We start from the raw sequence: 24,894 nt of genomic DNA, 5'->3' as shown, positions 1-24,894 counted from the left end.
CATTTAATTACAGAACATTGAATGGCTTTATTGTAAAACCGTGTGATCTAATGGGTTGAGCTGAGGACTGGGAGCCAGCAGTGGGAATCTGGAATTAGTTTTCATGTTTTTTTTTTCTTCATACAGACCAAATACACCCAGAGATTACCACTCGCACAAGCCCCGCAGCACCCAATACGGGTTTCAGAACTGCCCTGGTATACTGTTGAAACCAACCCAGGAGTTTGAACAGTCAGGCCCCGGGTACGTGTGCGCTGATCTCATCGCACTTCTCAGCACAGCATCAATCATTCTTATCTATGGGAAGCTGTTTCAATAAACATATTCCTTCTTAATAATCCTCAAATGAATGTGCACATGTCCCCCGAATCTTCTCGTTCCCTCAGATCTTGAGTGATTAGACGAGTTGGGGGCGTGGCTTAGAACTTGAGTGGAGGGCGGAGAGTTGTGGAGGAAAGTCAAGTCAGTTCAGTGCACGTGTGCTTCAGACGACACAATAAACAAGAGGAGGTACGAGCAGCAGCAACGGGGCAAGCGACAGTGTGTCTCCTCTCTATAAGAGCAGGAAGGGGAAAGAGTGAAACAAAGCGTCAAAGCTGTCCAGCGCGGCGCCCACAGGGCAAGGCTCCAAGCGTACCATACAGAAGAACGAAAAAATAAAGGACAGATTCATATTTATCAAGTGACAGTGTTCCAGGGATACTGAGATTGCTGCGGAGTCTGACATGCACTGGCAGAAACGTGAGTGTATAAGAAATATCTATATTATTATTGTTGTTGTTTTGTACAGGTATTTGAATAGATGAATACACTGATAAACAGTAGTCTGGCACTTAGATATAATTAAATATCATAGGACAAATATTGTATAGGTTTGCTGCTTCAAGCAGATTGAGAAATACTAGTTATGACAGACGACTGAATTGACAGACACCTGTACTTTGGCAGCAATATTGATGTTTTTTTTTTTAATAAAATACATCTAAATTTCAGTTAAGATAGTTATGTGTGTGTGAAGAAACAGGTCGGTGTGTATTTGTTTTATAAATGTATAGAGACAGCATCCATAGCTACTAAACGCGCAACGGTGCTCGATTTCTAAATACTGAATGAAACCTAACGACATGTTCATGGCAAACGTTTCCACCAGGAATATTTTCTCAGTGCTGTTGTTCTCCAGCTAGTCCAGGGTTTGCACACACCTTTGTCATTGAAATTATTACGTTGTTTTTTGTTTTTTGTTTTTTCTTCTAAATACTGTATCCTTAATTAAAGGGCTGTACGGCCAAACAAAAACACTGAGACATATGTGGGGAAACCCTGGCAGACCTGCAGCTGTCGCCAGTATCTGTTCCTCTTTTTTGAAGGGAGGGTGGGGTCTGTGTGTAGGTGGGTCCCAAAGGGGGGTAAAAGTAACCACAGGGAAACGGGGAACCCCTTTATGAGGCCCACCCGACCCCCCTTTTTTGAGAAGTTCTGTCTCAAGTGTTCTGCTTTGAACTGGAAAGGTCGCTGCTGGAATCCCCACCTCCCACGCGCAAACGAGTCACCGAGCGCCAGGGTTTTCCGTCCCACTCTCGGTATTTGGGTGACCGCTGGGTCGCTGCAACATTGCTAGCGATCTCCTTTGCTTTATAAAGTTTATCGCACCGTTCAAACCCACAGATACATTCTGTACGCTTTTTTAAACGATGAATGTCAAAGCCAAGCTTTTGCGTGTCCAGACGTCATAATGTACAAATAAGCTAACAATAAAATGTCACTTGTGTGTGTGTGTGTGTGTGTGTGTGTGTATATATATATATATATATATATATATATATATATATATATATATATATATATATATATATATATATATATATATATATTATATAGATCAATTAATTATATGGAATTGTGACTGTTAATTGTATCCTGGAATTCCAGGAATGAGTGGAATAGATAACCTTTCACTGTGAAATCACCCATTCGTCTATGTTTTAATTCTCCTTTAATACCAATATACAGTCATCGCCAAAACTCCGTCTTGTGCTTTCAAGGTGAGATGGACTTTTTTTTTACTGTTGTGGTTTTTATTAAACGTCAGCTTCTATAGCAGTTACCTGACCCTGGAAAATCATTTTGATAACTGTGCAACATGTATGTATGTATGTATTTGTGTATTTATTTATTTATTTATTTATATTTGTGTTTCTAAAGTGAATTCAAAATAGAAAGAAATGGCTCTTTATTGCATTTTGTCATGTTGTTTGACCACACAACACTTGAGACCCCCATCATACCTCTGTGGTGTATGGTAACACTGTAGAAGACATGCACTGACGCAGAAGCTTCTTAAATCAATGTGATCCTTTGTCGTGACAGAGATAGCGTCTGTGTCAATGGAGTGACTAAGAGAATACTGTAAGCATGCGTGGGCGTGTTTATTGGTATTTCATAACAAAAACTCCCCCCCCCCCCCCCCCCCCATTAGTTATACTCGGTCAAAATTAGCCTCCCCCAAACTCATTCTGTTTTGTGTCCCGTTTTGACTAAAGGGATCGAAAATCATCCAAACAATGACATCACTTAACCGATTCAGTACTTTAAACTTGACACAAAAAAATACAAAAATAAATGAAAAACAATTCATCTATTGATTTTCTTCAGAAAAGCCCAGATTAAGTTTTATGCGCGTGCGTGCGTGCATGTGTGCATGCGTGTGTGTGTGTGCTTTTATTTTCATTTTTATTTCCCAATATATGTTGTACTCTCAATCAGTAAGTATTAGGGTCCTGTGTTTTTTGCAGTTGTTCATATACCCATACACTATTGGGCATTTACAGGCTAGCTGCATTGCACCGAGTGTGTTTCATTTCTCAGGCTGAGAAATAACAGGAGAACCGTACTTATGTAGGGAAGCAAGCAAAAGTTCCTTTACGCGTGTGTCCTAATGGCTCTCACTTCACACCTGCTAACCACTACCTTACTAACAGGGGAGCAATTCTGCTTTGTAGTAAATGCATACATGAAAACCATTTGCTGACATGTTAGGATAATACAAGTTAAAGTGTCCCTTTAAAAAAAGGGCCTGATCTCATGGAGTCATTCATAAATAGGGCTATAAAAATGATTGGTCTGGCCTTGCCGAGTGTCACGAAGGGTAGTGGAACAGAATAGAATGAACAGACCACTGTTTGATCATTTGCATGCTTCACAATGTCAGGTGTGTTGCCTATGGCTACCAGCAGGCTTGCTCAGAAAGGTTTTCCCTATGGAAATCTCTTCACCCCCACACTCGGGTTGCTGGGTTGCGGTAAGGGAAGTGAAATTGAACACGTCAATGCAGTTAGACCAGCGGCTCCCTGCTAAAGCTTTCCTGAAAACCATTGTGCAAACTTTCAATCTTCTGGGCTGGTCATTGTATTGTGATGAGGCTTGGGCTGAACATTCATCAGTCCTGCAATGCTTTAGAATGATGTTTGGTTTTCATTATCCCCTCAATTCGCATACAGTGATGGGGGGTAGATTGAACACGTGTGTCTGTCGGGGCACGTGTTTGTCGCTCCTCAGAGCTCTGCGTATATCTAGAGAAGCGTCAGTTCAATTGAGACGAAACTTGCCAACGACATTCTTTTGCACAAGTGGGGGTGCTGTACTGCATGGAGATTGACAGGCTGTGTGTGTGTGTGTGTTTGTCTGCCTGCCTCACACTTGCACTGTTGGTCATAGTGCTCTGATTTTTGTGACACCAATAGCTCTCATTTTGTTACAGTCATGATAATGAATATATATGACCCTGAAATAGCCAGGAGGAGTTCTTGAAAGTGCTCCCCGTGTCCAGACTTTGGTTTCTGTTAGCAGGTGTCGGCAGAATTTCGAAGATGTCTGGGTTTCCTTCAGTGTTGTAGACGGGGGTGGGGGGTTCTAGCCTGATGACAGGCAGAGAAATTGTAAAATAATAAATGTATTTCTAATTGTAAGAAGAGGAAACAGAAAGGGAGAGCCTAGTGGAACCCTGTGAATCCCCTGCTGTAGAAAGACCTGCAGCTTCAGCTTCCCTTTCTGACAATTTGAATGGAGAGCGAAAGCCACATATTGATAATAATTTGAAAGCAATACCACTGAGTTAAACTGGGCTTTAAAAAAAGCTTCTAACACATGATATATCACACATGACGTATCGAGACAAATTGTACTGCCGGTTTGTGATCAGGCAAGCTGTTTAATGGGTACCTTTTGAACGCTTACAACAGTAAATCTGCACAGTAGTTCTGAATCTTCCTGTGCTTTCTCATGGTTATACTTTGCATTTGCATGATTTGCCATGTTCTTTTTGCCATACCTCCCTGTGCTGTACAGAGCTTACCTGTGTTTTATCACACTTTAACTTGTTACTATGGAGAACTCTTGTTAGGGTCTGAATTGGGTAAAATGGAAATGCAGTTCTGAGTGCATTCGTCTGTCCTAACTTCAAATAACTCTAGGCGTCATACTGAACATCTGTATTTCTTTCACTATGGGAAAGACTTGCCTAGCAATGAAAGAGAAGCCTGTTGTCTATTTTCTGGTTTCTGTGTAGTAGTGCGGTGAGTCGTTGAAAGGAAGCGTGTTTCTCACAGGAAGTCGATAACACAGCCAGCGCGCTGCACAGCGTGACAGCAGCAGGAAGGAAGATTGAGAGCGTCACAGAAAAACATTATCACTCCACATAGACGGCTTTCTAGATAATCACAGGTACTGCCACCTGTTTCCATATGGAATGCGTTTCGCACACTTTTTCTCTTTCAAGTTCTTTTTGTATTTTTTTTCTCGGGTGGAAATTTCAAGTCTTTTTTCTGAGAAACCTCCCCCCTTCCCCGCTACTACCTCTTTGGTTGGTGCTAGGAAATCTCCACTGTCTCTATTTTACTGGAAGGGAAAGAGCGAGATAGAGAGCATGGAGGGAGTGACTGGGAGGAAAATGCACTCCAGGTGAAGAGTTGTTTTATTACCTTGATATTCGCTCCACTTTGCTAAGAGTTAGACCTGCATACAGTCACAAGGCTGTTCCTCTGAATACCCCAGAGCCAGACTAGATGAATTCCCTGTCCGCTGTGAGGGGCTGAGCGAGCGAGTCTGAAAACAGCACAGAACACAGGATTCTTCAAAATGTACAACACTCATTTATTCAACAGTCACACTTTAGTTTATCAACATTTAACATTTTCTGGGGCTTTACAGACTGCTTACATCTATGAAAGTGTTCTTTGTGTGAAAGAGGAAAAGGCTGACTCTGTCTCTGTCTCTCTCAGCGCCAAAGGAGAAGCTGTGTTACCCTCCGCCCACTGTAAAGAAACTGCTGGAGCAGAAGCGCAAGCGAGAGACCATCTCTGCAAGCACTGGGACCCCCGCTGCCAGCCCCTCAGTGAGTCCAAGTGTTGCTGGGAGGAACTGTTTAAACAACATGAGATATACAGCATTCTGAAAAGCACCATTTTCATTTTTAAGATACACTTAATGTGGTGTCAGTATTACTTATTCATTCATTTTTTTCATTGTCTGTCTACAGGTGCCAACACCAGTTCAAGGTATCGAACCAGGTGAGAATACATTTGTTAAACCCTGTGTTGATTAACTAAATCCATCTTGCAGATGAGCAGTTTAAAGCATCTCCTCAGTTTGCAATGCCCTGCTTATATTATTATTAGTAGCCAGTTGCTGCAGCAGTCCTCAGTGTTGTGTGCTTGTACTGACTGTATTTCCTTGAACATTTCAGGTCAGAGTAGCTTCCCGGAGAGCATGGGTGCCGCTGGTCCTGTCCCCCAGACTGGGTTTAATGAATGGCAACAGTCCCAGCCATCCCCTCCCACCCAGCACAACTACTACCCCCAGGAAGAATATTTCCATTACAGCCCCCCCATCCCCGGAGCGTACCCGCCCATGAGCAGCAGCTACAGTCCTGTGCAGACGCCCCCTGAATTGCATAATTTTGTAAGGAGATTCGATGCATATAATGGCTTATTAGAGATTTTAATGTATTTATACAAACATGGTATGGGAGAGAGTCCTGTTTGAGTAATCTAAATGGTATTTTGATCCTCTACTATTAAGATGATAACAGACAATTACACGTTATTGTAGATCACCAGTTGACCAGTGTGTTGCTTCTTGCTTTTCTCGGTTCCAGGATGAACATGTGTCTTCTCCATTGGTGGCTATGGCTTTGCCTCAAGCCTCCAGTTTCCACTGGCCGCAGCAGACAGGAGGGCAGTGCCAGGGGACCGCAGGGATCCACCTCTTCGGGGCATCTGCGATGCAGATGGACAGTGGGCAGCTGGAGGCGGCCAGGATGTTCATCCAGAGATTGGACATCAGCAAGAAGGTGTGGCAGGACGAGGACGGAGACACGTGAGTGGATACCTTTACATTTGGCTTGAAGATATTTAAAGTATGTACAAGAAAACGTGACGGCTGTATTTAGAAACGGACGGTGAACGTTAGTTTGGCGCCCTCTGGTGTCAGTCATTTTGAGTATTGATCAGTAGCAGAAGACTTTGTGTGACATTGCTAAAGACGTCCATTTTCAAAAACTGCTCAAGTATGTTTAGTCAGGGACGCTGCTTTTCCTGATTTGCAGCGTGATTGTCAGCCCAGTTTTTCAGTAACATTGCCCCCGTCATGTTTCTAATGATGCACGCTGTGTTCTGTGTCAGGTAAAGCTCAATGTATTTTTATCTTTGACCTGCAGGATCCTGCACATCTACACAGCAAAGGGCTTGAGAGAGTTTGCGTATGCAGCTGCGGAGCACCTCCGTGAGCTGGGAAAGCTGGACTCTAAAGAGCACAAGGGGAAGGTGAGAATGGGCTGAATACAGGAGTCTGCAAAATAGCACTGGAAGAGAATGGAGATTTGAAAGGGTTTGCAGTCGTCTCAGTCAGCATTGAAAGAAACATGAATGATGTATGATGCGTAATGAATACTCTCAGCTGCTTTGCTGCTCAGCTTGAATTTGCATGTTATCAGGTTTCTTATACTCTCAGTGACCAAAGTTCATACGGCTTATTCTTTAATATCAGTGCAATTTATATCATCTGTTAAACACTGACAAAGTGTCAACAAAGTAACTGATTATTTTTTTTGTAGTCAAGAAGCAACAACGTAAGCTTTGATTTATCCTGTGGGCACATACACACATACATTTCCGTTCAGCATTGTCGTTGTCCTCTTCTATCCCAGACTCCTCTGCTGGTAGCGGTCACAGCCAATCAGCCTGCAATCGTTCAGGACCTGATTTCTCTGGGCGCTGATGTCAATGCCTGTGATATCAAGGGGCAGACGGCTCTCCACCTCGCGGCGACGTATGGCTTCCCTTCCGTCATGCGGGTGAGATATCCCAACACTGCGACAGTACCAAGAATAAACACTGCTGCCGATGCCGTGTGTCACCAGGTTTTTACCAAATACTGACCAGCATTTCTTTTCAGGCTGTTCTGTATGGAGGACTAAGCATGCCCGTTGATCTGGAGATTCGCAACTTTGAAGGTAGGTTTGGAACTAAATAATATGCTCCAGAACCAAATCTCCATCTCTGTGTGTTAATAATGACATTAGTCTAAAAACTCAATTCTCAGTTTTTGAGTACAGTCATTACCCTGCACCTCAATATGGGCACTAGATGAGACACTCCATTCTCTGCTTTCCAGTGCTCTCACTCTGCACCTTAATAATGATCTCAGAAACAGTCCCGCGTACACTCTGCATGTCAGTGAGTAGTAAGTGTAAGTTCTGGGATAACCCCTTTGTGTGTCTCTCTGTGTCCCTGGCCAGGCCTGACCCCGCTGCACTGTGCTGTCATCTCCCACAGCTCCACCCTGAAAAGCCTGGCTTCCCAGCCAGATATGCAGAGCCAGGCCCAGGACAAGCTGAGCTGCATTCACCTGCTCCTGCAGCACGGAGCTTCACCCATCAGCCAGGTGAGGAGAGCGATGCAATCTGGATATCCCTCACTGTTACATTCTGTACTGCTATATTAGATCCCCTTAGTAAGGGCAATTAGGGCCAGATAGCCTCTTCTTATTCAAAAACCTTTCTTATGATCTTCTTTCCTTTTTAATGTTCCTAATTTTCCTCTTCTATTTGACAAAATTTCTGTCTTTCAAACCACAGGCCAAACTGACAGCATCTCAACCCAAATTCATGTCATAATTCAAGGATAACTGTTGACTAGGGGTTGCAAAAAATGGAAATTCCAAATTCCTAAAGTTGACATCATATTTATTTAAAGACTGTTGTGTGTTCCTTACCATATCTAACTGTGCTTCTTATGGCTCTCTCTCTCTCTCTGTCATGTCAGGATATAAAGAGCAACAAGACTGTGCTTCACTTGGCTGTGAAGGAGGGGAACCTGCCTCTGGTTCAATTCCTCTTGGAGCTCAACTATCCGGAAATGTACAACTTTGTCAACATGAAGGTATGCAGAGGGCCCCTCCGCTCCCTACAGACCTCTCAATCATGGGGGATACAATCAGGCATGAAGATACTTCCAGGGCAGAACGTGCGCTGTTCTAGCTGCTGCTGAGTTGTAATGGTTTACTTCCAGTACTGATGACCCCAGTTAAAAAAAAAGAGTCAGGGCACCCTTTATATGTACCAGGTGATTTAACCTTAGATACAGAGGTTCTTCAGAGTGGGCACTATAGATACAGGTAGCCCAATACAAGTTTACCATGGCACATTTGAACAGTGTGTTCTGTAGTTTTCCTTATGCTTATACAGGGGACTTATCATGCGCTTCACCATGTTATAACTGTGCTTGTTTTAACTGGTGTTTGGAGGTATAAAGGAATGCAACAGTTCTGTTCTAACCCTGTTTATGGGGTTACAGCTCAGTGCAGGTTCAGGTTTGTGGGGTTACAGCTCAGTGCAGGTTCAGGTTTGTGGGGTTACAGCTCAGTGCAGGCTCAGGTGCATTCTCTTCACTGGCTCAGCTCTGACTCGTTGTCTCCCTCTTCAGGCCCATGGCAACACTGCACTGCACATGGCGGCTGGGCTCCATGGTCACTGCTACCAGGAGGATATTGTGCGCCTGCTGCTGAGCCGAGGGGCCGATCCCAGCATCCGCAACCTGGAGAATGACCAGGCAGCCCACCTGCTGCAGCCTGGAGAGAGGGGGGAGCAGGTGAGTCTGAAAACACACACAGAAACCCAGTGCTGTACACATGCAGTCACAGAGTGAGAACAGAGAACACACACACAGTACTGTAATCATGCAGTCACACAATGACCATCTATGCATGCTTGCCCAAGGGGTGCACCTAATAATAAGTGGTTGATGAATCCAGTTGAATTTACTGGTCCTGGAAATCCTCTTATTAAGCCCAACTGTGGCTCACCCCAGAGTGGTCAAACATGTGCCTTCATCATCTGACATTAACAGAAACTGTGAGTTTGTGAGGGGATGGTTAATAGTGAAGGGGTGTGATATTGAAGGGGTGGTTGATATTGAATGGGTTTGATATTGAAGGGGTGGTTTATATTGAAGGGGTGGGTGAGATTGATTGTGCTTCCCTCCCTTCTAGCTCAAGCACATCCTGAAAAAGGGCAGAGTGATGTCATCCTCTCGTCGCAGAATCGTCTCCTTATAGGACAGACATTGACCCGGACTATTTTCAGTCCCCGACGTATTTTCCGGCATCTCCTGGAAGAATGTACCGTATCTCCCAACGAGAGCTTCAGAATTCAAATAGTAATATCTTCTTATTTATTAAACTGCTTATGTACAAGTTAGTAAGTTATGCTATTTAATATTTGTGGGTTTTTTTTATCGTCAGGTTTATTCCATTTGCTTTTATTAGAAAGCTGGTTTTAAATGTTAACAGCGTCTGTTGGAAAGGAATCTTCATGTATTGTACCGCGTCCAAAACAGTTGCTTTTACACAAACCCGGCGAAGCATTAGAGAAGGATTTGCATTTTCTAATACAAGCTGGCTTGCAGAGAGATGATTGGTGATTACAGTACTGCTGAGTTTGATGTTTTTTACAAGACCTCTTCCATGGTGGAGTTATTCTGCAAACAGGCTGATAGTTAGAACACACTGAAGGTACAATGATGATACTGTTTCCAAATATTTCCTATCGGTTTACTATCCTATTGTGAGCATTCAGTACGATTCTCTTCTGTACAATTCTGCTCAGATCATCATTTGCCAAACTTGCCAACTATACTATCTGATTATGAGAAGGTGACATGGGGAAGCATGGTCTTCACATCCTGGCTTTGTTGCCCAACAGAATGCTAATATGCTTCTCCTGCACCTCACTTGAGGAGTCTTTTAAGAAGCATGTTTTTTTTTCTGGAATAGTTAGTAAGCCTGGCAAATAATGATCTAAGTGGGATATAAGGGACGTGTGGAGGTTATCCCTGTATTCCCTGTATTGCTCTCCTTATTGACTTCACTAAATACAATACACACCAGCTATCTCACTTCTTTAAAAACTGGCCTTCAGTGTGCTCATTATCTCTGCATTGTAGTAAAATAGCTTCACCATTAGGAAACAGAGGAGGGGGAGATACTACTGGATTGGATGAAGAGAGATCCACTAAAAAAATGTTGCTAGTATTAATATTTATGTGTAAGTAATGCCTGGAGAGCTCTCGCTGTTAGAAGGCTCTCTCCACAGTGCCCCTACTGGAGAAATCTGATATTCCCAGGCAGTTTAAAGCCCCTACGAATCAGTATGTGACCCCCAAGGTTTGCATGCCAGACTACACAGGTATATATTCCTAACCATGAGGACTTCCCCCCTCACCAGAACAGATCTGATTTCTGTGAAATCGTTTCATTACAGCAACTTGGTGTGACATCAAGACAGTGACTTATTTGTGAAAAAGAATCAAGTAAATAAATAACTATCTTAATCAAAACCCCAAATTCCCCTCCCTGCTAGGACCATGTTGGTCATGATGGGAGTGATTCATGTAACTGTATCAGTGCGGTGATAGGGGTTAAGCTTCAAATAGGACTTTGTGTTTTCTTATTTTAATCTTATTTATTGTATTAGTTGTTTTTGTTGGTTTGTAATCTGATGTCACTTCATCTGTGAATCCCTAATGAATCCCACAGGAATAACACCTGAATATCTTCTGCACTTCCTCTGAGTTCTGCAGTCATTCATTTTGAATTCAGCCCCCTGTTAATTCATGTGGATTTAATTACCTGCATTCATTCCATGTTTCTTTGTAACAAATGATGTTGATCACATGTGTCAGGTGTGCATTCATGCATGAACAGAGGGTTGCCAGAAGTGTTCATTCATGCAAATTGTTAAAATCGTGATGAGCAATTTGTATGTCACTTTTTAATTTTAGTCCAGTCTTCTAAAAAATAACCAACTGATAACTCTCTCACCATCCAAAACTAGGCTGTGACCCTGAACTTTATACAGTGTGTTACATAAAAGTCTACAGTCCCAGTGTCTTTGAAAAGACCCCTCATTCCTTTAAGCAGTAGTCTAAAGGCTTTGTAGAGCCATCTGCTATATTGTAGGTGATTTAGGGAATCAGTCAGAAATTGCATCTGTAATTTAAAGAAGCAGTTCTGGATTCTAAAATGTTTAATTTATTTTATGACATTTAATTGATGATCCCTAATGCTTAGGGAGTCATCTTTATATTTTCAGATCTCATCTATTTTTTAAAAGGGGCACATACAGATTTACCTGATTTGCTATGAGTGTTTCCTCCACTAATTTGGCAGAACTTATTACAGAATTTTTCATAGATGATCCCTAATATTTAGGGAGCTGTCTTATGTTTCCTTCTATACAGCCTCCTTGTTTCCAAAGAGATGTTACAGGTTAAGTTTCAATTGCTGTTTAATTACATAGTAACTACATTTCTATCGCTAAAGCATCATCATCACTAGTACAGAACAAATGCAAACTTCTAATCTTCATCAAAAGGGATTCAAAAGTTGAGCAGCATATCGTATGTTAGTTTAATGTTACTTACAATAAAGTGTATGTCTATTTGAACAATGTTAACATATTTCAATCCAGTAAAGTGTATGTCTATTTGAACAATGTTAACATATTTCAATCCAGTAAAGTGTATGTCTATTTGAACAATGTTAACATATTTCAATCCAGTAAAGTGTATGTCTATTTGAACAATGTTAACATATTTCAATCCAGTAAAGTGTATGTCTATTTGAACAATGTTAACATATTTCAATCCAGTAAAGTGTATGTCTATTTGAACAATGTTAACATATTTCAATCCAGTAACGTGTAAGTCTATTTGAACAATGTTAACATATTTCAATCCAGTAAAGTGTATGTCTATTTGAACAATGCTAACATATTTCAATCCAGTAAAGTGTATGTCTATTTGAACAATGCTAACATATTTCAATCCAGTAAAGTGTATGTCTATTTGAACAATGTTAACATATTTCAATCCAGTATAGTGTAAGTCTATTTGAACAATGTTAACATATTTCAATCCAGTTCCTTTACTTGGACTCAATTTAACTTTATGTTGCACTCAATTTAAGTCAACAAAAATCACATTCAACAGGGTTAAAGGTTAAAGGTTAAAGGGCTAAGACTAGGAATGTCTAAGAGTTGTGTCACACATTTATTACATGTAACAGATGTACTCAATATCCAAAAAACTGAACTACATCATAACTGTACAAGTTGTACTGCGAGTGTATGTCATTATATCTACGATTGTGCAAGGTCCTACGGGAGTACAGTTATCAGTAAAGGTGACGGTCAAAACTGCTGTACTCATCGAACTGAATGTAAACTTTCTGTGCAAATATTAATGGATTGCTTGTTCTCCACTGTAAGCATTAAAATCTAACATTTAAGTCAATTTGTTGTATAGAGATATTTTTGGGGGTGTGATGGGAACTGTTGTAGACTTGCTTTACCTCTACACTGTGGATCAGAAGAGCAGAGTTAAAGCAGAGGGAACACAAAGCCCTCTTTTCAGGAGCAGTGGCTTCTTGGGAGACACAACAATGTCAGTTTCATGTCTATTATGTCCGACGCCTCCGTGACTCACACTACACATTGTTAGGTAATTCTATTAGGAAAATCAATTGTGTTTTTTACAATAAAGGTCCCTTTCCTACTGTTAAAAGCTGTCTGTAGGAGTAAACTTTAAAACAAACATCACTGATGAGTAACTTGTTTTTTTTGAGGGTGCTACAAACTGACTCATGTCTGGCACATGCTGTTATTTAATCAAATTGGGGATTATCATTTGATAAATGTGACCAGTTCTGAGAAGAGTAAAGATAGACGGGCTCTGCTGGTCCTCACTGTCCTTATTGAAATGCATGACTGATAAACTATGCGATTTAGACATACAAAGAGAAGATTCACCTCAATGCCAAGCATGCTGTGCTTTGGGGGGCTTACCTGAACGCCTGCATGATTCATGTCGGTAGTGAGTAAGATGTTTTCTTTGAAGGTTTGAATGTGGCCGACTCCTAGCTGAGTCATTGGGCATCTCATTGTTCAGAAAACACAGTAACGTTGTGTTGATTGAGAAGTGTGGCATTCCCTGTCACTTACAAAATCTACACAGAAAAAGCACATGTGTAATCATTGAAGATTTTATTTCTGTTCGGTACAAAGACATTTCTTTTTTTCAGTTTGTAGATGTAGTTGCCATGAACGATGGGACAGGCAACTTCTTAGTTTTCAATACATCTCAAACACCAAGCTCTACATTTTTTCACATGCCGAATTAGTATGTTGATTTTATTCTCTCACAAAGGAAGCATTTTCAGAGAAAGTCAACACTTTGAAGGTGCTCCTGTGAGCAGGTCCAATTAAGATCTGATAGAACATTGCGCTGATTCAGTTTTTCATAGCCGTCCCGCGCCTCTCTCTCTGTCTCTTGTGCACCAGCGGGCCGGCTAGCTCTCCTCCCATTGCCTATACAGTCTGAGGTGGAACTGAAAACAAGCAACGGGAAAGCATAGAAAAAAGGAAGAGTATTCTTTTCTTTTGTGAAATAGAAAGTGGAAAGTAAGGTGTGGCACTGACAGAGATGTCAGCAAACTTAAAGCAGAAAAAAGGAGGTAACATGTGACACAAACATTGACTGTACAATAGCTAGCTTACACTTGTTATGCAATGTTTTCTGTTAATATAGTACAAAGATTGACTGTACAATAGCTAGCTTACACTTGTTATGCAATGTTTTCTGTTAATATAATACAAACATTGACTGTACAATAGCTAGCTTACACTTGGTGGACAGTGTTTGCTGTGAATATGCTATCACTCCTGTGTGAAGATCCCTTTATACATCGGCCCATATTAACATGTGCATGTTTTTTCAGCTCAGTGACTCACCTTCTGTCTTTGCAGCCTGCCTGTCCTCCACTGGACTGCCGCTGCAACAGAAAATACATTTTATAGCAGAGAAACAAGTGAAACCTCCTCAGGAATGGAGCTTCGTAACAGTGACATACTCAGACAGGTCCACACAAAGTTGCAGCTCATGCACACGCTTTTTATATATGTAATTTTTCTGTTAATTATTACAGTATGTAACTGCTGTCTATGTATCCTTCCTCTCAAGTCCTTCTTTTTTTACATGCAACAAATTCAGGGGATGCGCACTATCTACCGAAAGCTGTTGATTTACTTTCATGGGGGTAAAACGACACGATGCAATTGGAATGAGTGCGCAGCTCTCCTAAGAGCAGCGAAAAAGAACAAAATAACAATAGTGAAAAAATACCTTTTGTCCAAGGATGTGTTACAGGGTTTAGAAGTAAGTGTTGAAGGGATAATATCGTTGACAAGCAGCATGCCATTGACTCAATGTACCAATTGGTCTTTATGTTCCACGAAGGGCAACTTGCAGGCAAAAGGCCCAGACAGCAGATATATGACGTGAGCAATCTGCCCACAGTGTAAAAGCCGACCTATTATTCCTCTGCTGATGCTCCATTCCAAGCTCCACAACCAGGGGTCGTTGTTTTGTTAGTCTGGATGGCTAATGGTAGTGCTGTAGTGTGCAAAGGGGACAGTGCATCACTGTGCTCGCGCACGGTATCATTCTGAGAGACCATGCATTCGGCGTGCGCATGCGCAGAAAGGAAAGGAGGCGCTCTTACTTTGAAGATTTCCTACATTTCATTTTTTTACCTGTTAGAAAAAAAAAAAAAATTTAATAATCGTTCGCATTGCAAAAATGAAAAGCCAAATAAAACCGGAGTACTTTGTGTAAGAAAGAAAGAAAGAAAGAAAGAAAGAAAAGAAGTGGCATTCCATCTTTTTACTCACATTTTATTGGTCTCACAGTTGCACTTTTTTGTTAAATGTTAAAACTTGACAAAGCAGATACGCTTGCCTGCATTTACTCAGTGTGAATCATTACTGCTCGACTGAAGCAGAGAGAGTCGGACCCTGCCTCGTACTTACTCAGAGCAATGAGGATCCCTCCTACAAACATGACGACTGCTAGAATCACGCCGGTTGTCCTGAGCGTGTCGTAGTCTGAGAAAGGACGAGGCACAAGATTACTTTCATTTAAACGGGTATTTTATTTGTTTAAATAGATATTTTCTCTAAATTGTTTTGTATAGTATTATTATTTCTCTATCGGTAAAGTGCTTTGAGGAGATTTAACTAAAGATTGACTTGAGAGACGTGTCTGTACAGGTTACTCCCTGTCTCTTTGGTCTCACAGGCCGTCCCTTGTGAGGAGTCTGCAGAGCTAAACAAACCATATTTCAGGGCAAATTGACAATGTTGAATTTTACCTTTTTTTTCACTTTTTTTTTTTTTTATAACAAAACTTAAAAAGTGATGAAAAAGTATGCTTGCATTACCACTTTCCGCCACGGTTGGCAGTGTTTTTTGTTGTTGGTTTTTTTACTTATTTTTTAATGTCACTTTTTGTTTTTAGTAAAAAAATAAAAATAAAAAGTAAATAAATAAATAAAATTCAACATTAAAACGCATAAGCAGCAGAGCTGAACTGGTCAAGAAACAGTAAGAAGCATCAAGGAACTAAAGGGAAATCACTAGACTTCCCTTACGGTTAGGGTTGATCAAACTCACCATATTCAAACCGGCTTTGGTCGTGAGTTATCACTTCTGTAAGAGAGACAAGAGGCAACTTGAGAGTGTGAGAGACACTGACCCATTCAGGTAGATCGGATCACACAGACACGTCTTCTCAGAGGCGGGGTTACCATACCGCCCTATCATTACCCACCACTAGGGGGCGCTCTTTTTCTGTCACCCATAGCAGAGCAGCGTGAGCAGGTTTTAATGCAGGCTGTTCTGTATGTTGCAGACTGAAATTAAAAAAAATGAACCCCTGTACTTAAGCAAGCAAATCTGATCGATGATGAAGACGAGTATTTACTGAAAGCAATGGCTATGCATTATTCATAGGTATCATACATCAAAGCGATCTCTTTTCACAGCACGCCGGCACCAATCTTTCAAGAGTTCTTCATCTCTCTCCTCCCGGAGGCAGGATATGGTTCTGTTAACAGCACCGGCATGGCGTCTGGCTCAGCACATCTGTACAGGCAACCTCATTCTGACAATTTAATTCTGCACCGATCTGTCGCTCGCCAGCATCATTAATTGCGTGTAAGAACTTCACAGTGAAGAAAAATCTGTTTATTAAATTGTAACTGTTCTCATAGTACCGTATCAGGGAATCTTATTGTAAAGGAAAGCTAATTGTATCGACACTTTCTTTTGTCATGCATACGTATTATTGACAAATCAGTAAACCTCTACACACACACACACACACAGAATTATTCAGCAGTGTCGTATTGCAGGGAAATCAGGAAAAGCAGTTTTCAGGTTTCAGAAACCCCGATTAGGATTACCTTGCCTAAAATAATTTTGGATAGTGCCAGACACTACTTTGATCGGGGTGTGTGAAACGAGCCATTATTGTGTGATACTAGATCCTGGGGATGGGGGAGTGGGGGATGGGAGGTGGAAAGTGGTAGTTCCCCTACCCCTCCGCATTCCCAGCATAAAAACTACTGTCAACAGCGTCAACTTTAATTGCATGCAGTTGCGTAGTTGAAAAATTAACTTGTCACCCATATCCTTTCATATTTTTTACTATGTATGGATAAGAATGACTCATGATTCTAGAAAGTACATCTTTATGTGTAAATTTTTTTCAACAACATATAATAGTATATATATATATATATATATATATATATATATATATATATATATATACACACACACACACACACACATATATATATATATATATATATATATATATATATATATATATATATATATATATATATATATATATATATATATATATATATATAATATTATATATATATATATAATTTCTCCAATGTATAAGCTATAAATGAGATCTAGCCCAGAATTGCACACCGATGATGTTAACCCCGCATTTGCCGGCTGGTCCATGTAGACTGAAGCTGGGTGAGGTTGCTTCATTTCTGTACCTGTACCGGGTTTAAAAGGAAGAGTATTCTTTTCTTTTGTGAAATAGAAAGTGGAAAGTAAGGTGCGGCACTGACAGAGATGTCAGAAAACTTAAAGCAGAAAAAAGGAGGTAACATGTGAGGGGATGAAGACGAATATCTATATATATATATATATATATATATATATATATATATATACACACACACACACACATATATATATATATATATATATATATATATATATATATATATATATATATATATATATATATATATATATAAAAGAAGAATATAGAAGAATTTATTCATTTAAGAAATAAGGAACGCATAAATAGATATATTAATTATTTTTCGGTGAAACACATCTATTAAAAAAGATTTTTATTTTATTTATTTTTTTTCAGCTGCTTACCTCCAGTTGTCGCCATGGCTGCGGTACGAAGGGAGTTTCTAGTTTTCGCTCTTCAGTCTTCTCTAGCGCGCTGCAGAGATGGAGAAATCTTGTGAGCTAGATTTTCTTTAGATAAAAAAAAAAAAGAGAATCTGCAGTTTACGAAGCATGGGCCGTGGGGAGCCCCTACTGGCCAATCACCACCTCGGCAGCCCCTCCCCTTCAAATCCATTATTTAAATCCTGTCAAAATGTGTTTTTGAGCTGCTGCGGCGGGACACATCACACCGGGTAGAATTGATGAGAAACCAGCTAGCTTTCTGCTAGCAAGGGGAATCCTCGCTTTGCTACAAATCCTGGAAAGCCTAGACAATACTTTGCAGTGCTGGGGTCTTGCGGCACGAGGCGGGGTTGAAGACAAAGCGACGCGGCGCAGCACTGCGTGCACTGCAGTTAAAGCCTTATAAAAATGGAAAAACCCCGATTTATTTTGCAGTAAACGAGATACAGCACGGTAGCTGTATAGACTGGCTAGATTTTGACCAGGGGGCACACACTGTATCTCTAGCTCTGGAGGATTAACAGTGGTATGATTAAATGCTTGAATGGCCTGATCAGGAGTTTAGTTAGTTCAGTTTAATAATTTATGGCATGGTTTGAACAAAGCCACCTGCATTGGAAGCGCGGAGGATGGCTCTCCCGTTTCTTCACTATAGCACAGCGCAGCACACTGTGTATAGGACTGGTCATAATTAATTCATATTTTATGTTAGTGTGATTTTGAAAATAAATTATGCAATGCGTGAAAAGTGACGGGTAGGTCTGGAGAAGACGCTGTCTGTCTGCGTGTCAGTCTGTCTACTGGCTAGTCGTTACTACACTACTGGGATAAAAGATTACAACATCACAATCCTCCTATTCTAACACACAACGTACTTTACATGGAACAATGTACGACACCAGCTTACTTTAAAAGCGTGTTGGCATGAGGCCAGTCACTCATAAGAACATAAGAAAGTCTACAAACGAGAGGAGGCCATTCAGCCCATCTTGCTCATTTGGTTGTTAGTAGCTTATTGATCCCAAAATCTCATCAAGCAGCTTCTAGAAGGATCCCAGGGTGTCAGCTTCAACAACATTACTGAGGAGTTGATTCCAGACCCTTACAATTCTCTGTGTAAAAAAATGCCTCCTATTTTCTGTTCTGAATGCCCCTTTGTCTAATCTCCATTTGTGACCCCTAGTCCTTGTTTCTTTATTCAGGCTGAAAAAGTCCCTTGGGTCGACACTGTCAATACCTTTTAGAATTTTGAATGCTTGAATTAGGTCGCCATGTAGTCTTCTTTATTCAAGACTGAACAGATTCAATTATTTTAGCCTGTCTGCATATGACATGCCTTTTAAACCCGGAATAATTCTGGTCGCTCTTCTTTGCACTCTTTCTAGAGCAGCAATATCTTTTTTATAGCGAGGTGACCATAACTGCACACAATATTCAAGATGAGGTCTTACTAGTGCATTGTACAGTTTTAACATTACTTCCCTTGATTTAAATTCAACATTTTTCACAATGTATCCGAGCATCTTGTTAGCCTTTTTTATAGCTTCCCCACATTGTCTAGATGAAGACATTTCTGAGTCAACAAAAACTCCTAGGTCTTTTTCATAGATTCCTTCTCCAATTTCAGTATCTCCCATATGATATTTATAATGTACATTTTTATTTCCTGCGTGCAGTACACTTTTCTCTATTAAATGTCATTTGCCATGTGTCTGTCCAGTTCTGAATCTTGTCTAGATCATTTTGAATGACCTTTGCTGCTACAACAGTGTTTGCCACTCCTACTTTTGTGTCGTCTGCAAATTTAACAAGTTTGCTTACTATACCAGAATCTAAATCATTAATGTAGATTAGGAATAGCAGAGGACCTAATATTGATCCCTGTGGTACCACACTCCATTCTGAGGTTTTTCCTCTAATCAGTACTTTCTGTTTTCTACATGTTAACCATGCCCTAATCCATGTACATGTGTTTCCTTGAATTCGAACTGCGTTCAGTTTGAGAATTAATCTTTTGTGCGGGACTCAGTTAAGCCCGGTCCAAGTGACAGACAGTACTGATTTACAGCAGACAGATGCAGCTTCTGAATATTACAGAATGAGTGCCAGGGGTGGATTTGCAGAGCAAACAAATCTGTAACATTGTAAAAGCTTTGGCAGCGCTAAAACTCCAGTAATACCAAGCTGATATGCCTTGTTAACCAGTATTGAAGGACAATCAAACAATTCCGATTTGGTTTGGGAATCCTGCGTTCAAAATCCATAAGCATCATGAGCCCCTTACTCTGTATGAAGTAATTGATACATATAAATCAATAAATCAACAAATTAATAAATAACAGGTATAGACGTGATTGAAAACTTTATTGCCTGTCACTGCAGGAACGCTATATTAAAACAAAAACAAACAAAAATATTTCCTTTTTTTACATTCTTAAGCACCACATAAAAAGTTTTGAAGCTGGTTAGGTCGATATTCAGGCTGCTGAGCACAATTATTTACTATCTGCTTGAGTGCAGTCTTCTGTCCCTGGCACCCTGTATAGGTAGTGTACTGTTTGGGACATCTTAAATCTCAGGGACTCCTTCTGAAACACAAAAGAGAGACGGGAGGTCAGGCTAAAGCATAACTAGAAGCAGCATGCTAGGAACAGAGCAGGTGAACTGTATGACCACTCTGTCGTTCAGATTGTCAAATTGTGAAGCACCACTGCCCCCTGCTGGATGATACAGGTAGCACGACAAAGCACAAAAGGCAGTCGGGTAATTCTGAGTAGCTCCTTTGCACACTTCAGGGATCAGTAATTCCCAGTTAAGTCCACAGTGAGTGGAATCAGAATAGGACAAGCAGTTTTTAAGATAATAATCTAACTCAGTCTCTCTCCTCCTTAAAGTCTGCATGAAGGATTTAGGAGGGTGGCAACACAGGATATGACTCACAGCAATGACCATGCAGCCTATTTGACTCACCTGAGACCTGTCCAGTATTTACTGCCTCCTAGAAGACATTCCTATCAATGACAAGGGAGGCAAGGTTGGAAGAACAAGCATTTAAAAGAGACCATAATAAAGTCCGTTAACATCATGCAAAGTCAGTCTTAACACAAGCCACCACCATCTGTTTTCACACTAATGTTGGACTGCCTAGTGTTACTCTGGGTAAAATATATACAGTTCAATGTTAGTGTTAGACAGGGTCTGTGTCCAAGGCCAAGTATGAGACTAATAGACAAGTTCCCGCGACCACTTCCAGCAGCAGGAGGTTATAGTTTATATGTGTAAGCTCTCCCAGCTCCCAGGAAGCAAACCATGTGTCTTGTTTGAGAGGACAGGGGACAAGCCTGTAGTAATAAAGCATCTCTTTACAATATCACTGTACCAATGACACAAGCCTGTAGCAATAAAGCATCTCTATCAGACACTCCTGTTTACAATATATGCTTTACTCACGACACTCACGTCTGATCGATGCTCTCAGACTGCCCACCTCTTCGTCAGGTTCACCAGTTCTAAAAATGAGATGAAAATAAAATGTTATTCAACTTTCATTAAATAGACCTTGGTACCAAGGGCACTGCTGGGGGGGAGTTGAAATGTTTAAGGTTGAACAGACAATATAGTAACACTAAGTACATGCATATTTATTTATTAAACTGACAATGCTGATATTCTGACAGGATGTTAAAGAAAGACGATTAGGAACCTGAGGGAAGTCACTTACGGCTGCTGCTGGTTGAACTTGCAACGACACTTTCTGCCTGCAATGAAAACACAGAGAATCTGTTCAGAATGAAAGGTGTGCTTACAAAGCTTTAAGATCCAGCGTGCATTCCTGCTACAGTTTGTAGCTTATTACCATTGAAGTGCATTGTAAACCTCCCAGCCAATGAGATTAGAGCACTCATTATCCCTCCAGAGCTCAATGATCTTGAGTTTATTTCCACATGAAGTACATTGTAATTATGCATAATAACATTGGAATTATGTGTCATTCAGTCCCCTGAATTAAATTAAAGTTCATGGAGCCTCCATAGCTTTGCTATATAATGGCTATGGCAGCACATTCATTTAGATTGTATCCAGATCCTCTTTCAGGGGTCAGTTCACTTACTGAGGATGAGGATGATTCCCATTAGGAACAAGACCACAGCGAAGACCAGCCCCCCAATCCATAGGGTCTTGTAATCTGAAACACAGCAGATCATTATTGTTACTCATTATTATACTTCCTGACTTCCTCTTACATCTTTATACTTCTAGTGATGCAAAATCAATAACTGTGGACAGTTAATATTCTAAAACACAGCTCTGGCAAAAAGTTTTGCACCACCTAGAATTTTAGGATTGAGACATAATTTAAAAAACAACTATATGAACATCATTTAGATTTTTTTATTTAACATCATGTAATGAAAGAAACTACAAAATTGCAAAAGTCTATCGGAAGCCATAATACTAGTAGCATTTCATGTTAGATTTTGAAATGTCAAATTGTTCTAATTTTGACTGTTTTTTTTTTTTTGTTAAGGATATGGGCAAACTACAAAGCAGCATGTAATTAAATATGTTAACGTAACATTAATCAGCAGGTTTCTTATACTTTGAATATGTGTGCTTAACTCACTATAATAAAAAGGGTCATCTTCCTTCAATGACTGGTCTGAAGAGAGAAAAACAAACAACAACAACATGCGTTAAAATACCTTTGAATTATTTAGAGGTTCATTTCATTTTTCTTAATGGTACACATAAACATTGTGGGACAATTTCTGAACACTCTTCAAGGGTACAACATATCACGGGAAAACATATCAGTAAATAAAAGAGATGCCTGTAGAAAATACAAGGGAATTCTTTACAGGAGCTAGATAATGTGTGGTTTCATTAAATGCACAGAAACCTTTATCTTACCTCCTTCCAGGTCTGCAGCACTGCTAACTGAGTAAGAAAAAAAAACTGTGTATTAATCACCGTCCCATCTTCACATGAACTCAAGTACATATATTTAGAGTGTATACTTGTAGATGTTAAGGAAGTCAGATTGTTTAGTTGATGTATGGATTGGTTTAGGACTGAGGCCCATTGCACTAACATATATTAAGTTAACTGTAACGTGTCTGCTCTGGGTTTAAAAAACACATTAGTGCTGCACTGGTTCAGAATCTGTCTCTACAGTGTTCTGGTGGAATTGTTGAAGAGTCTGAATTGTTGAAGATTCTGAATTATTGAAGATTCTTCAATCAGCCTCTGATTTCTTCAGGGAAGCTCAGGGGTAGAAATGGAGGAATAACTTTCCAGACACAGCAGCCTGGGATACAAGAGCGGCTGCCACAATCCCAATGTCAATCTATCTGATGTGCTGTGTCTCAAATGCAAGTTACATAAAATCAGATTCCCACTGTACTTTTACCATAAGAGATGGCATAACCTGTATGTAATAGCATTTAATTTTTTAGGGGACTGTCCTTTTTCTTTAAAAAAAATGTTGGAGCGTTTTACAGTACTGGAGAATCACAAGGGCTGCCACTAAAAATAAGTGTTTTATGTAATTCAAGGGGTTCCCGGTTGCTGTAAAATGCTCTAACAGATCTCTCTTATTTCCACTAGTTCTCTAACATTTGTAACAGGCAGTGACTCACCCAGAGCTGAGGCTCCAAAGCTGCAGATCGCCAGCAGAAGTGGGAGGTCCATGGCCCTAGAGAACAGAAACACAGCCCAGGTTCAAAACAACGGGACAGGAATGTATCTGTAATGTCTCTGGACGTACCTCTCAGAAGTCAAATCCATACTTTAAAACATCGATCCCTATTCACACGGCTTTAAAAATAATTAAATGCACTCAACTTTTCTAGACTGTTGTGAGAGATTCCCACAACACCCCAGTCATTTTATTAACATCAAACTGAATAGAATGAATTCACTGACTTTGAAAAAAAACATTTAAAAAATGTATGAGTACAAACTTTGTGACGAGTGGAAAACTAGCAATGCAATTCAGAATGAGGTGGAAAGAATGTTCACAAACGCATTCTGGTAATTCACAGTTCACAACATTGGAAGTTTAAATAAACACTATGCCTGTCTATTTATTTATTTATTTATTTATTTTAGAAAAAAAGTTTAGGGAAAAAATGCATCTCATGTCAATGCACGGGTAAAGCCAAAGTTAAGTTTCTAGAGACTTGACACACACTGCCGCCTCAGACCAGAAAAGTGTGCGTAGTGAACAGTTGAAAGATCACTCTATGGGAAGCATGGGGTACAGCTCGGTTACACGCACAGCTGGTTTAAATTTAGGTTGTTTTTGGAAATAGACATACACGTCACGGGAAGCAAGTGAAAGGAAAAGTTAGAGCTCTTTTATTTACAGGGTGGAGTCATCCCAACCGTCGGGTACAATGATATGATTCTCCTAACTCCCAACACTATTCATGTATTTATTTATTTATTTATTTATTTATTGATTATTCGTGTATATGCGTATTGTTTAATACATGAAAAATATTAACATGCAACATTTCAACTTTGACATAAAAGTAAATAATCAGTGCATAGTAGCTTGTGTTATATATAGCTTTACGTTTTAAAAGACACGACATGTTTGTAATTGCCCTTGTCGCGTTTATAACGGTACTGAAAAAAGCAAGCAACCCAGACAGATAAACAGCTGCTACACAATTGACCTCTGCGTGTGTGTGTGTGTGTGGGTGGGAGTGAAAAAAAAACTTCAAAAAAGAAAATAGAAGTTTGCTGGGCATAAAAAAACTACTTACCTAAAAATACGATCCCCCTTTCTATGAGATTGGAAACGAAAAAAGCTATAGACTGTTTCCTTCCTTGTTCGCAGCCCACTTATTATATATTTTCGTTGTTTGTATGTTATGAGTGCGCCTGTGTCAAGAGCAGCTGTTTCTGTAATTCAGTCCCGTTATGGATCCCCTCCAAGTCAAGTTTAGCAGAGGAGTAGGGCAGAGCGGGGCGGGCGGAGC

At 40.2% G+C, this 24,894-nt stretch overlaps 2 protein-coding genes and 1 long non-coding RNA gene across 3 annotated transcripts; 1 reads left to right on the top strand and 2 right to left on the bottom strand.

Annotated features, from left to right (window-relative positions):
* The first annotated feature begins 519 nt into the window (after nt 1-519).
* Nucleotides 520-11,146, top strand: LOC121304224 (NF-kappa-B inhibitor delta-like). Its single transcript, XM_041235232.1, has 12 exons — nt 520-741; nt 5,277-5,389; nt 5,534-5,564; nt 5,741-5,955; nt 6,152-6,372; nt 6,713-6,818; nt 7,202-7,348; nt 7,450-7,507; nt 7,793-7,938; nt 8,319-8,435; nt 8,979-9,143; nt 9,544-11,146. Exons 1-12 carry the CDS (start codon nt 726-728, stop codon nt 9,607-9,609), a joined length of 1,401 nt encoding a protein of 466 aa, XP_041091166.1. The 5' UTR covers nt 520-725; the 3' UTR covers nt 9,610-11,146.
* A 2,424-nt stretch (nt 11,147-13,570) lies between these two features.
* LOC121304272 lies at nt 13,571-15,105 on the bottom strand. Its single transcript, XR_005947932.1, has 3 exons — nt 14,733-15,105; nt 14,342-14,382; nt 13,571-13,938 (listed from the first exon to the last, which is right to left on the bottom strand). It is a non-coding gene; the product is annotated as an uncharacterized LOC121304272 (long non-coding RNA).
* A 5,147-nt stretch (nt 15,106-20,252) lies between these two features.
* Nucleotides 20,253-24,805, bottom strand: LOC121304269 (phospholemman-like). The gene is made up of 9 exons (XM_041235304.1): nt 24,679-24,805; nt 23,545-23,600; nt 22,817-22,843; nt 22,530-22,565; nt 22,017-22,091; nt 21,627-21,663; nt 21,365-21,414; nt 20,876-20,916; nt 20,253-20,493 (listed from the first exon to the last, which is right to left on the bottom strand). Exons 2-8 carry the CDS (start codon nt 23,594-23,596, stop codon nt 20,894-20,896), a joined length of 300 nt encoding a protein of 99 aa, XP_041091238.1. The 5' UTR covers nt 23,597-23,600; nt 24,679-24,805; the 3' UTR covers nt 20,253-20,493; nt 20,876-20,893.
* Between the last annotated feature and the right edge of the window lie 89 nt (nt 24,806-24,894).

This window comes from Polyodon spathula, chromosome 37 (assembly GCF_017654505.1).
Source record: "Polyodon spathula isolate WHYD16114869_AA chromosome 37, ASM1765450v1, whole genome shotgun sequence".
Classification (NCBI taxonomy): Eukaryota; Metazoa; Chordata; class Actinopteri; order Acipenseriformes; family Polyodontidae; genus Polyodon; species Polyodon spathula.
Note: the sequence above shows the minus strand (reverse complement) of the source record. Positions and strands in the feature narration are given on the sequence as shown.

Bases quoted from the DNA above. Each gene is read 5' to 3' on its own strand.
- LOC121304224 (XM_041235232.1), top strand. The intron at 6,819-7,201 runs GTGAGAATGGGC...CTTCTATCCCAG, and splicing joins CTAAAGAGCACAAGGGGAAG to ACTCCTCTGCTGGTAGCGGT. The intron at 8,436-8,978 runs GTATGCAGAGGG...CTCCCTCTTCAG, and splicing joins ACAACTTTGTCAACATGAAG to GCCCATGGCAACACTGCACT.
- LOC121304269 (XM_041235304.1), bottom strand. From the start codon at position 23,596: ATGGACCTCCCACTTCTGCTGGCGATCTGCAGCTTTGGAGCCTCAGCT. The intron at 21,664-22,016 runs GTAAGTGAACTG...TTTTCATTGCAG, and splicing joins GGGAATCATCCTCATCCTCA to GCAGAAAGTGTCGTTGCAAG. The intron at 20,917-21,364 runs GTGAGTGTCGTG...TGTCATTGATAG, and splicing joins TCTGAGAGCATCGATCAGAC to GAATGTCTTCTAGGAGGCAG.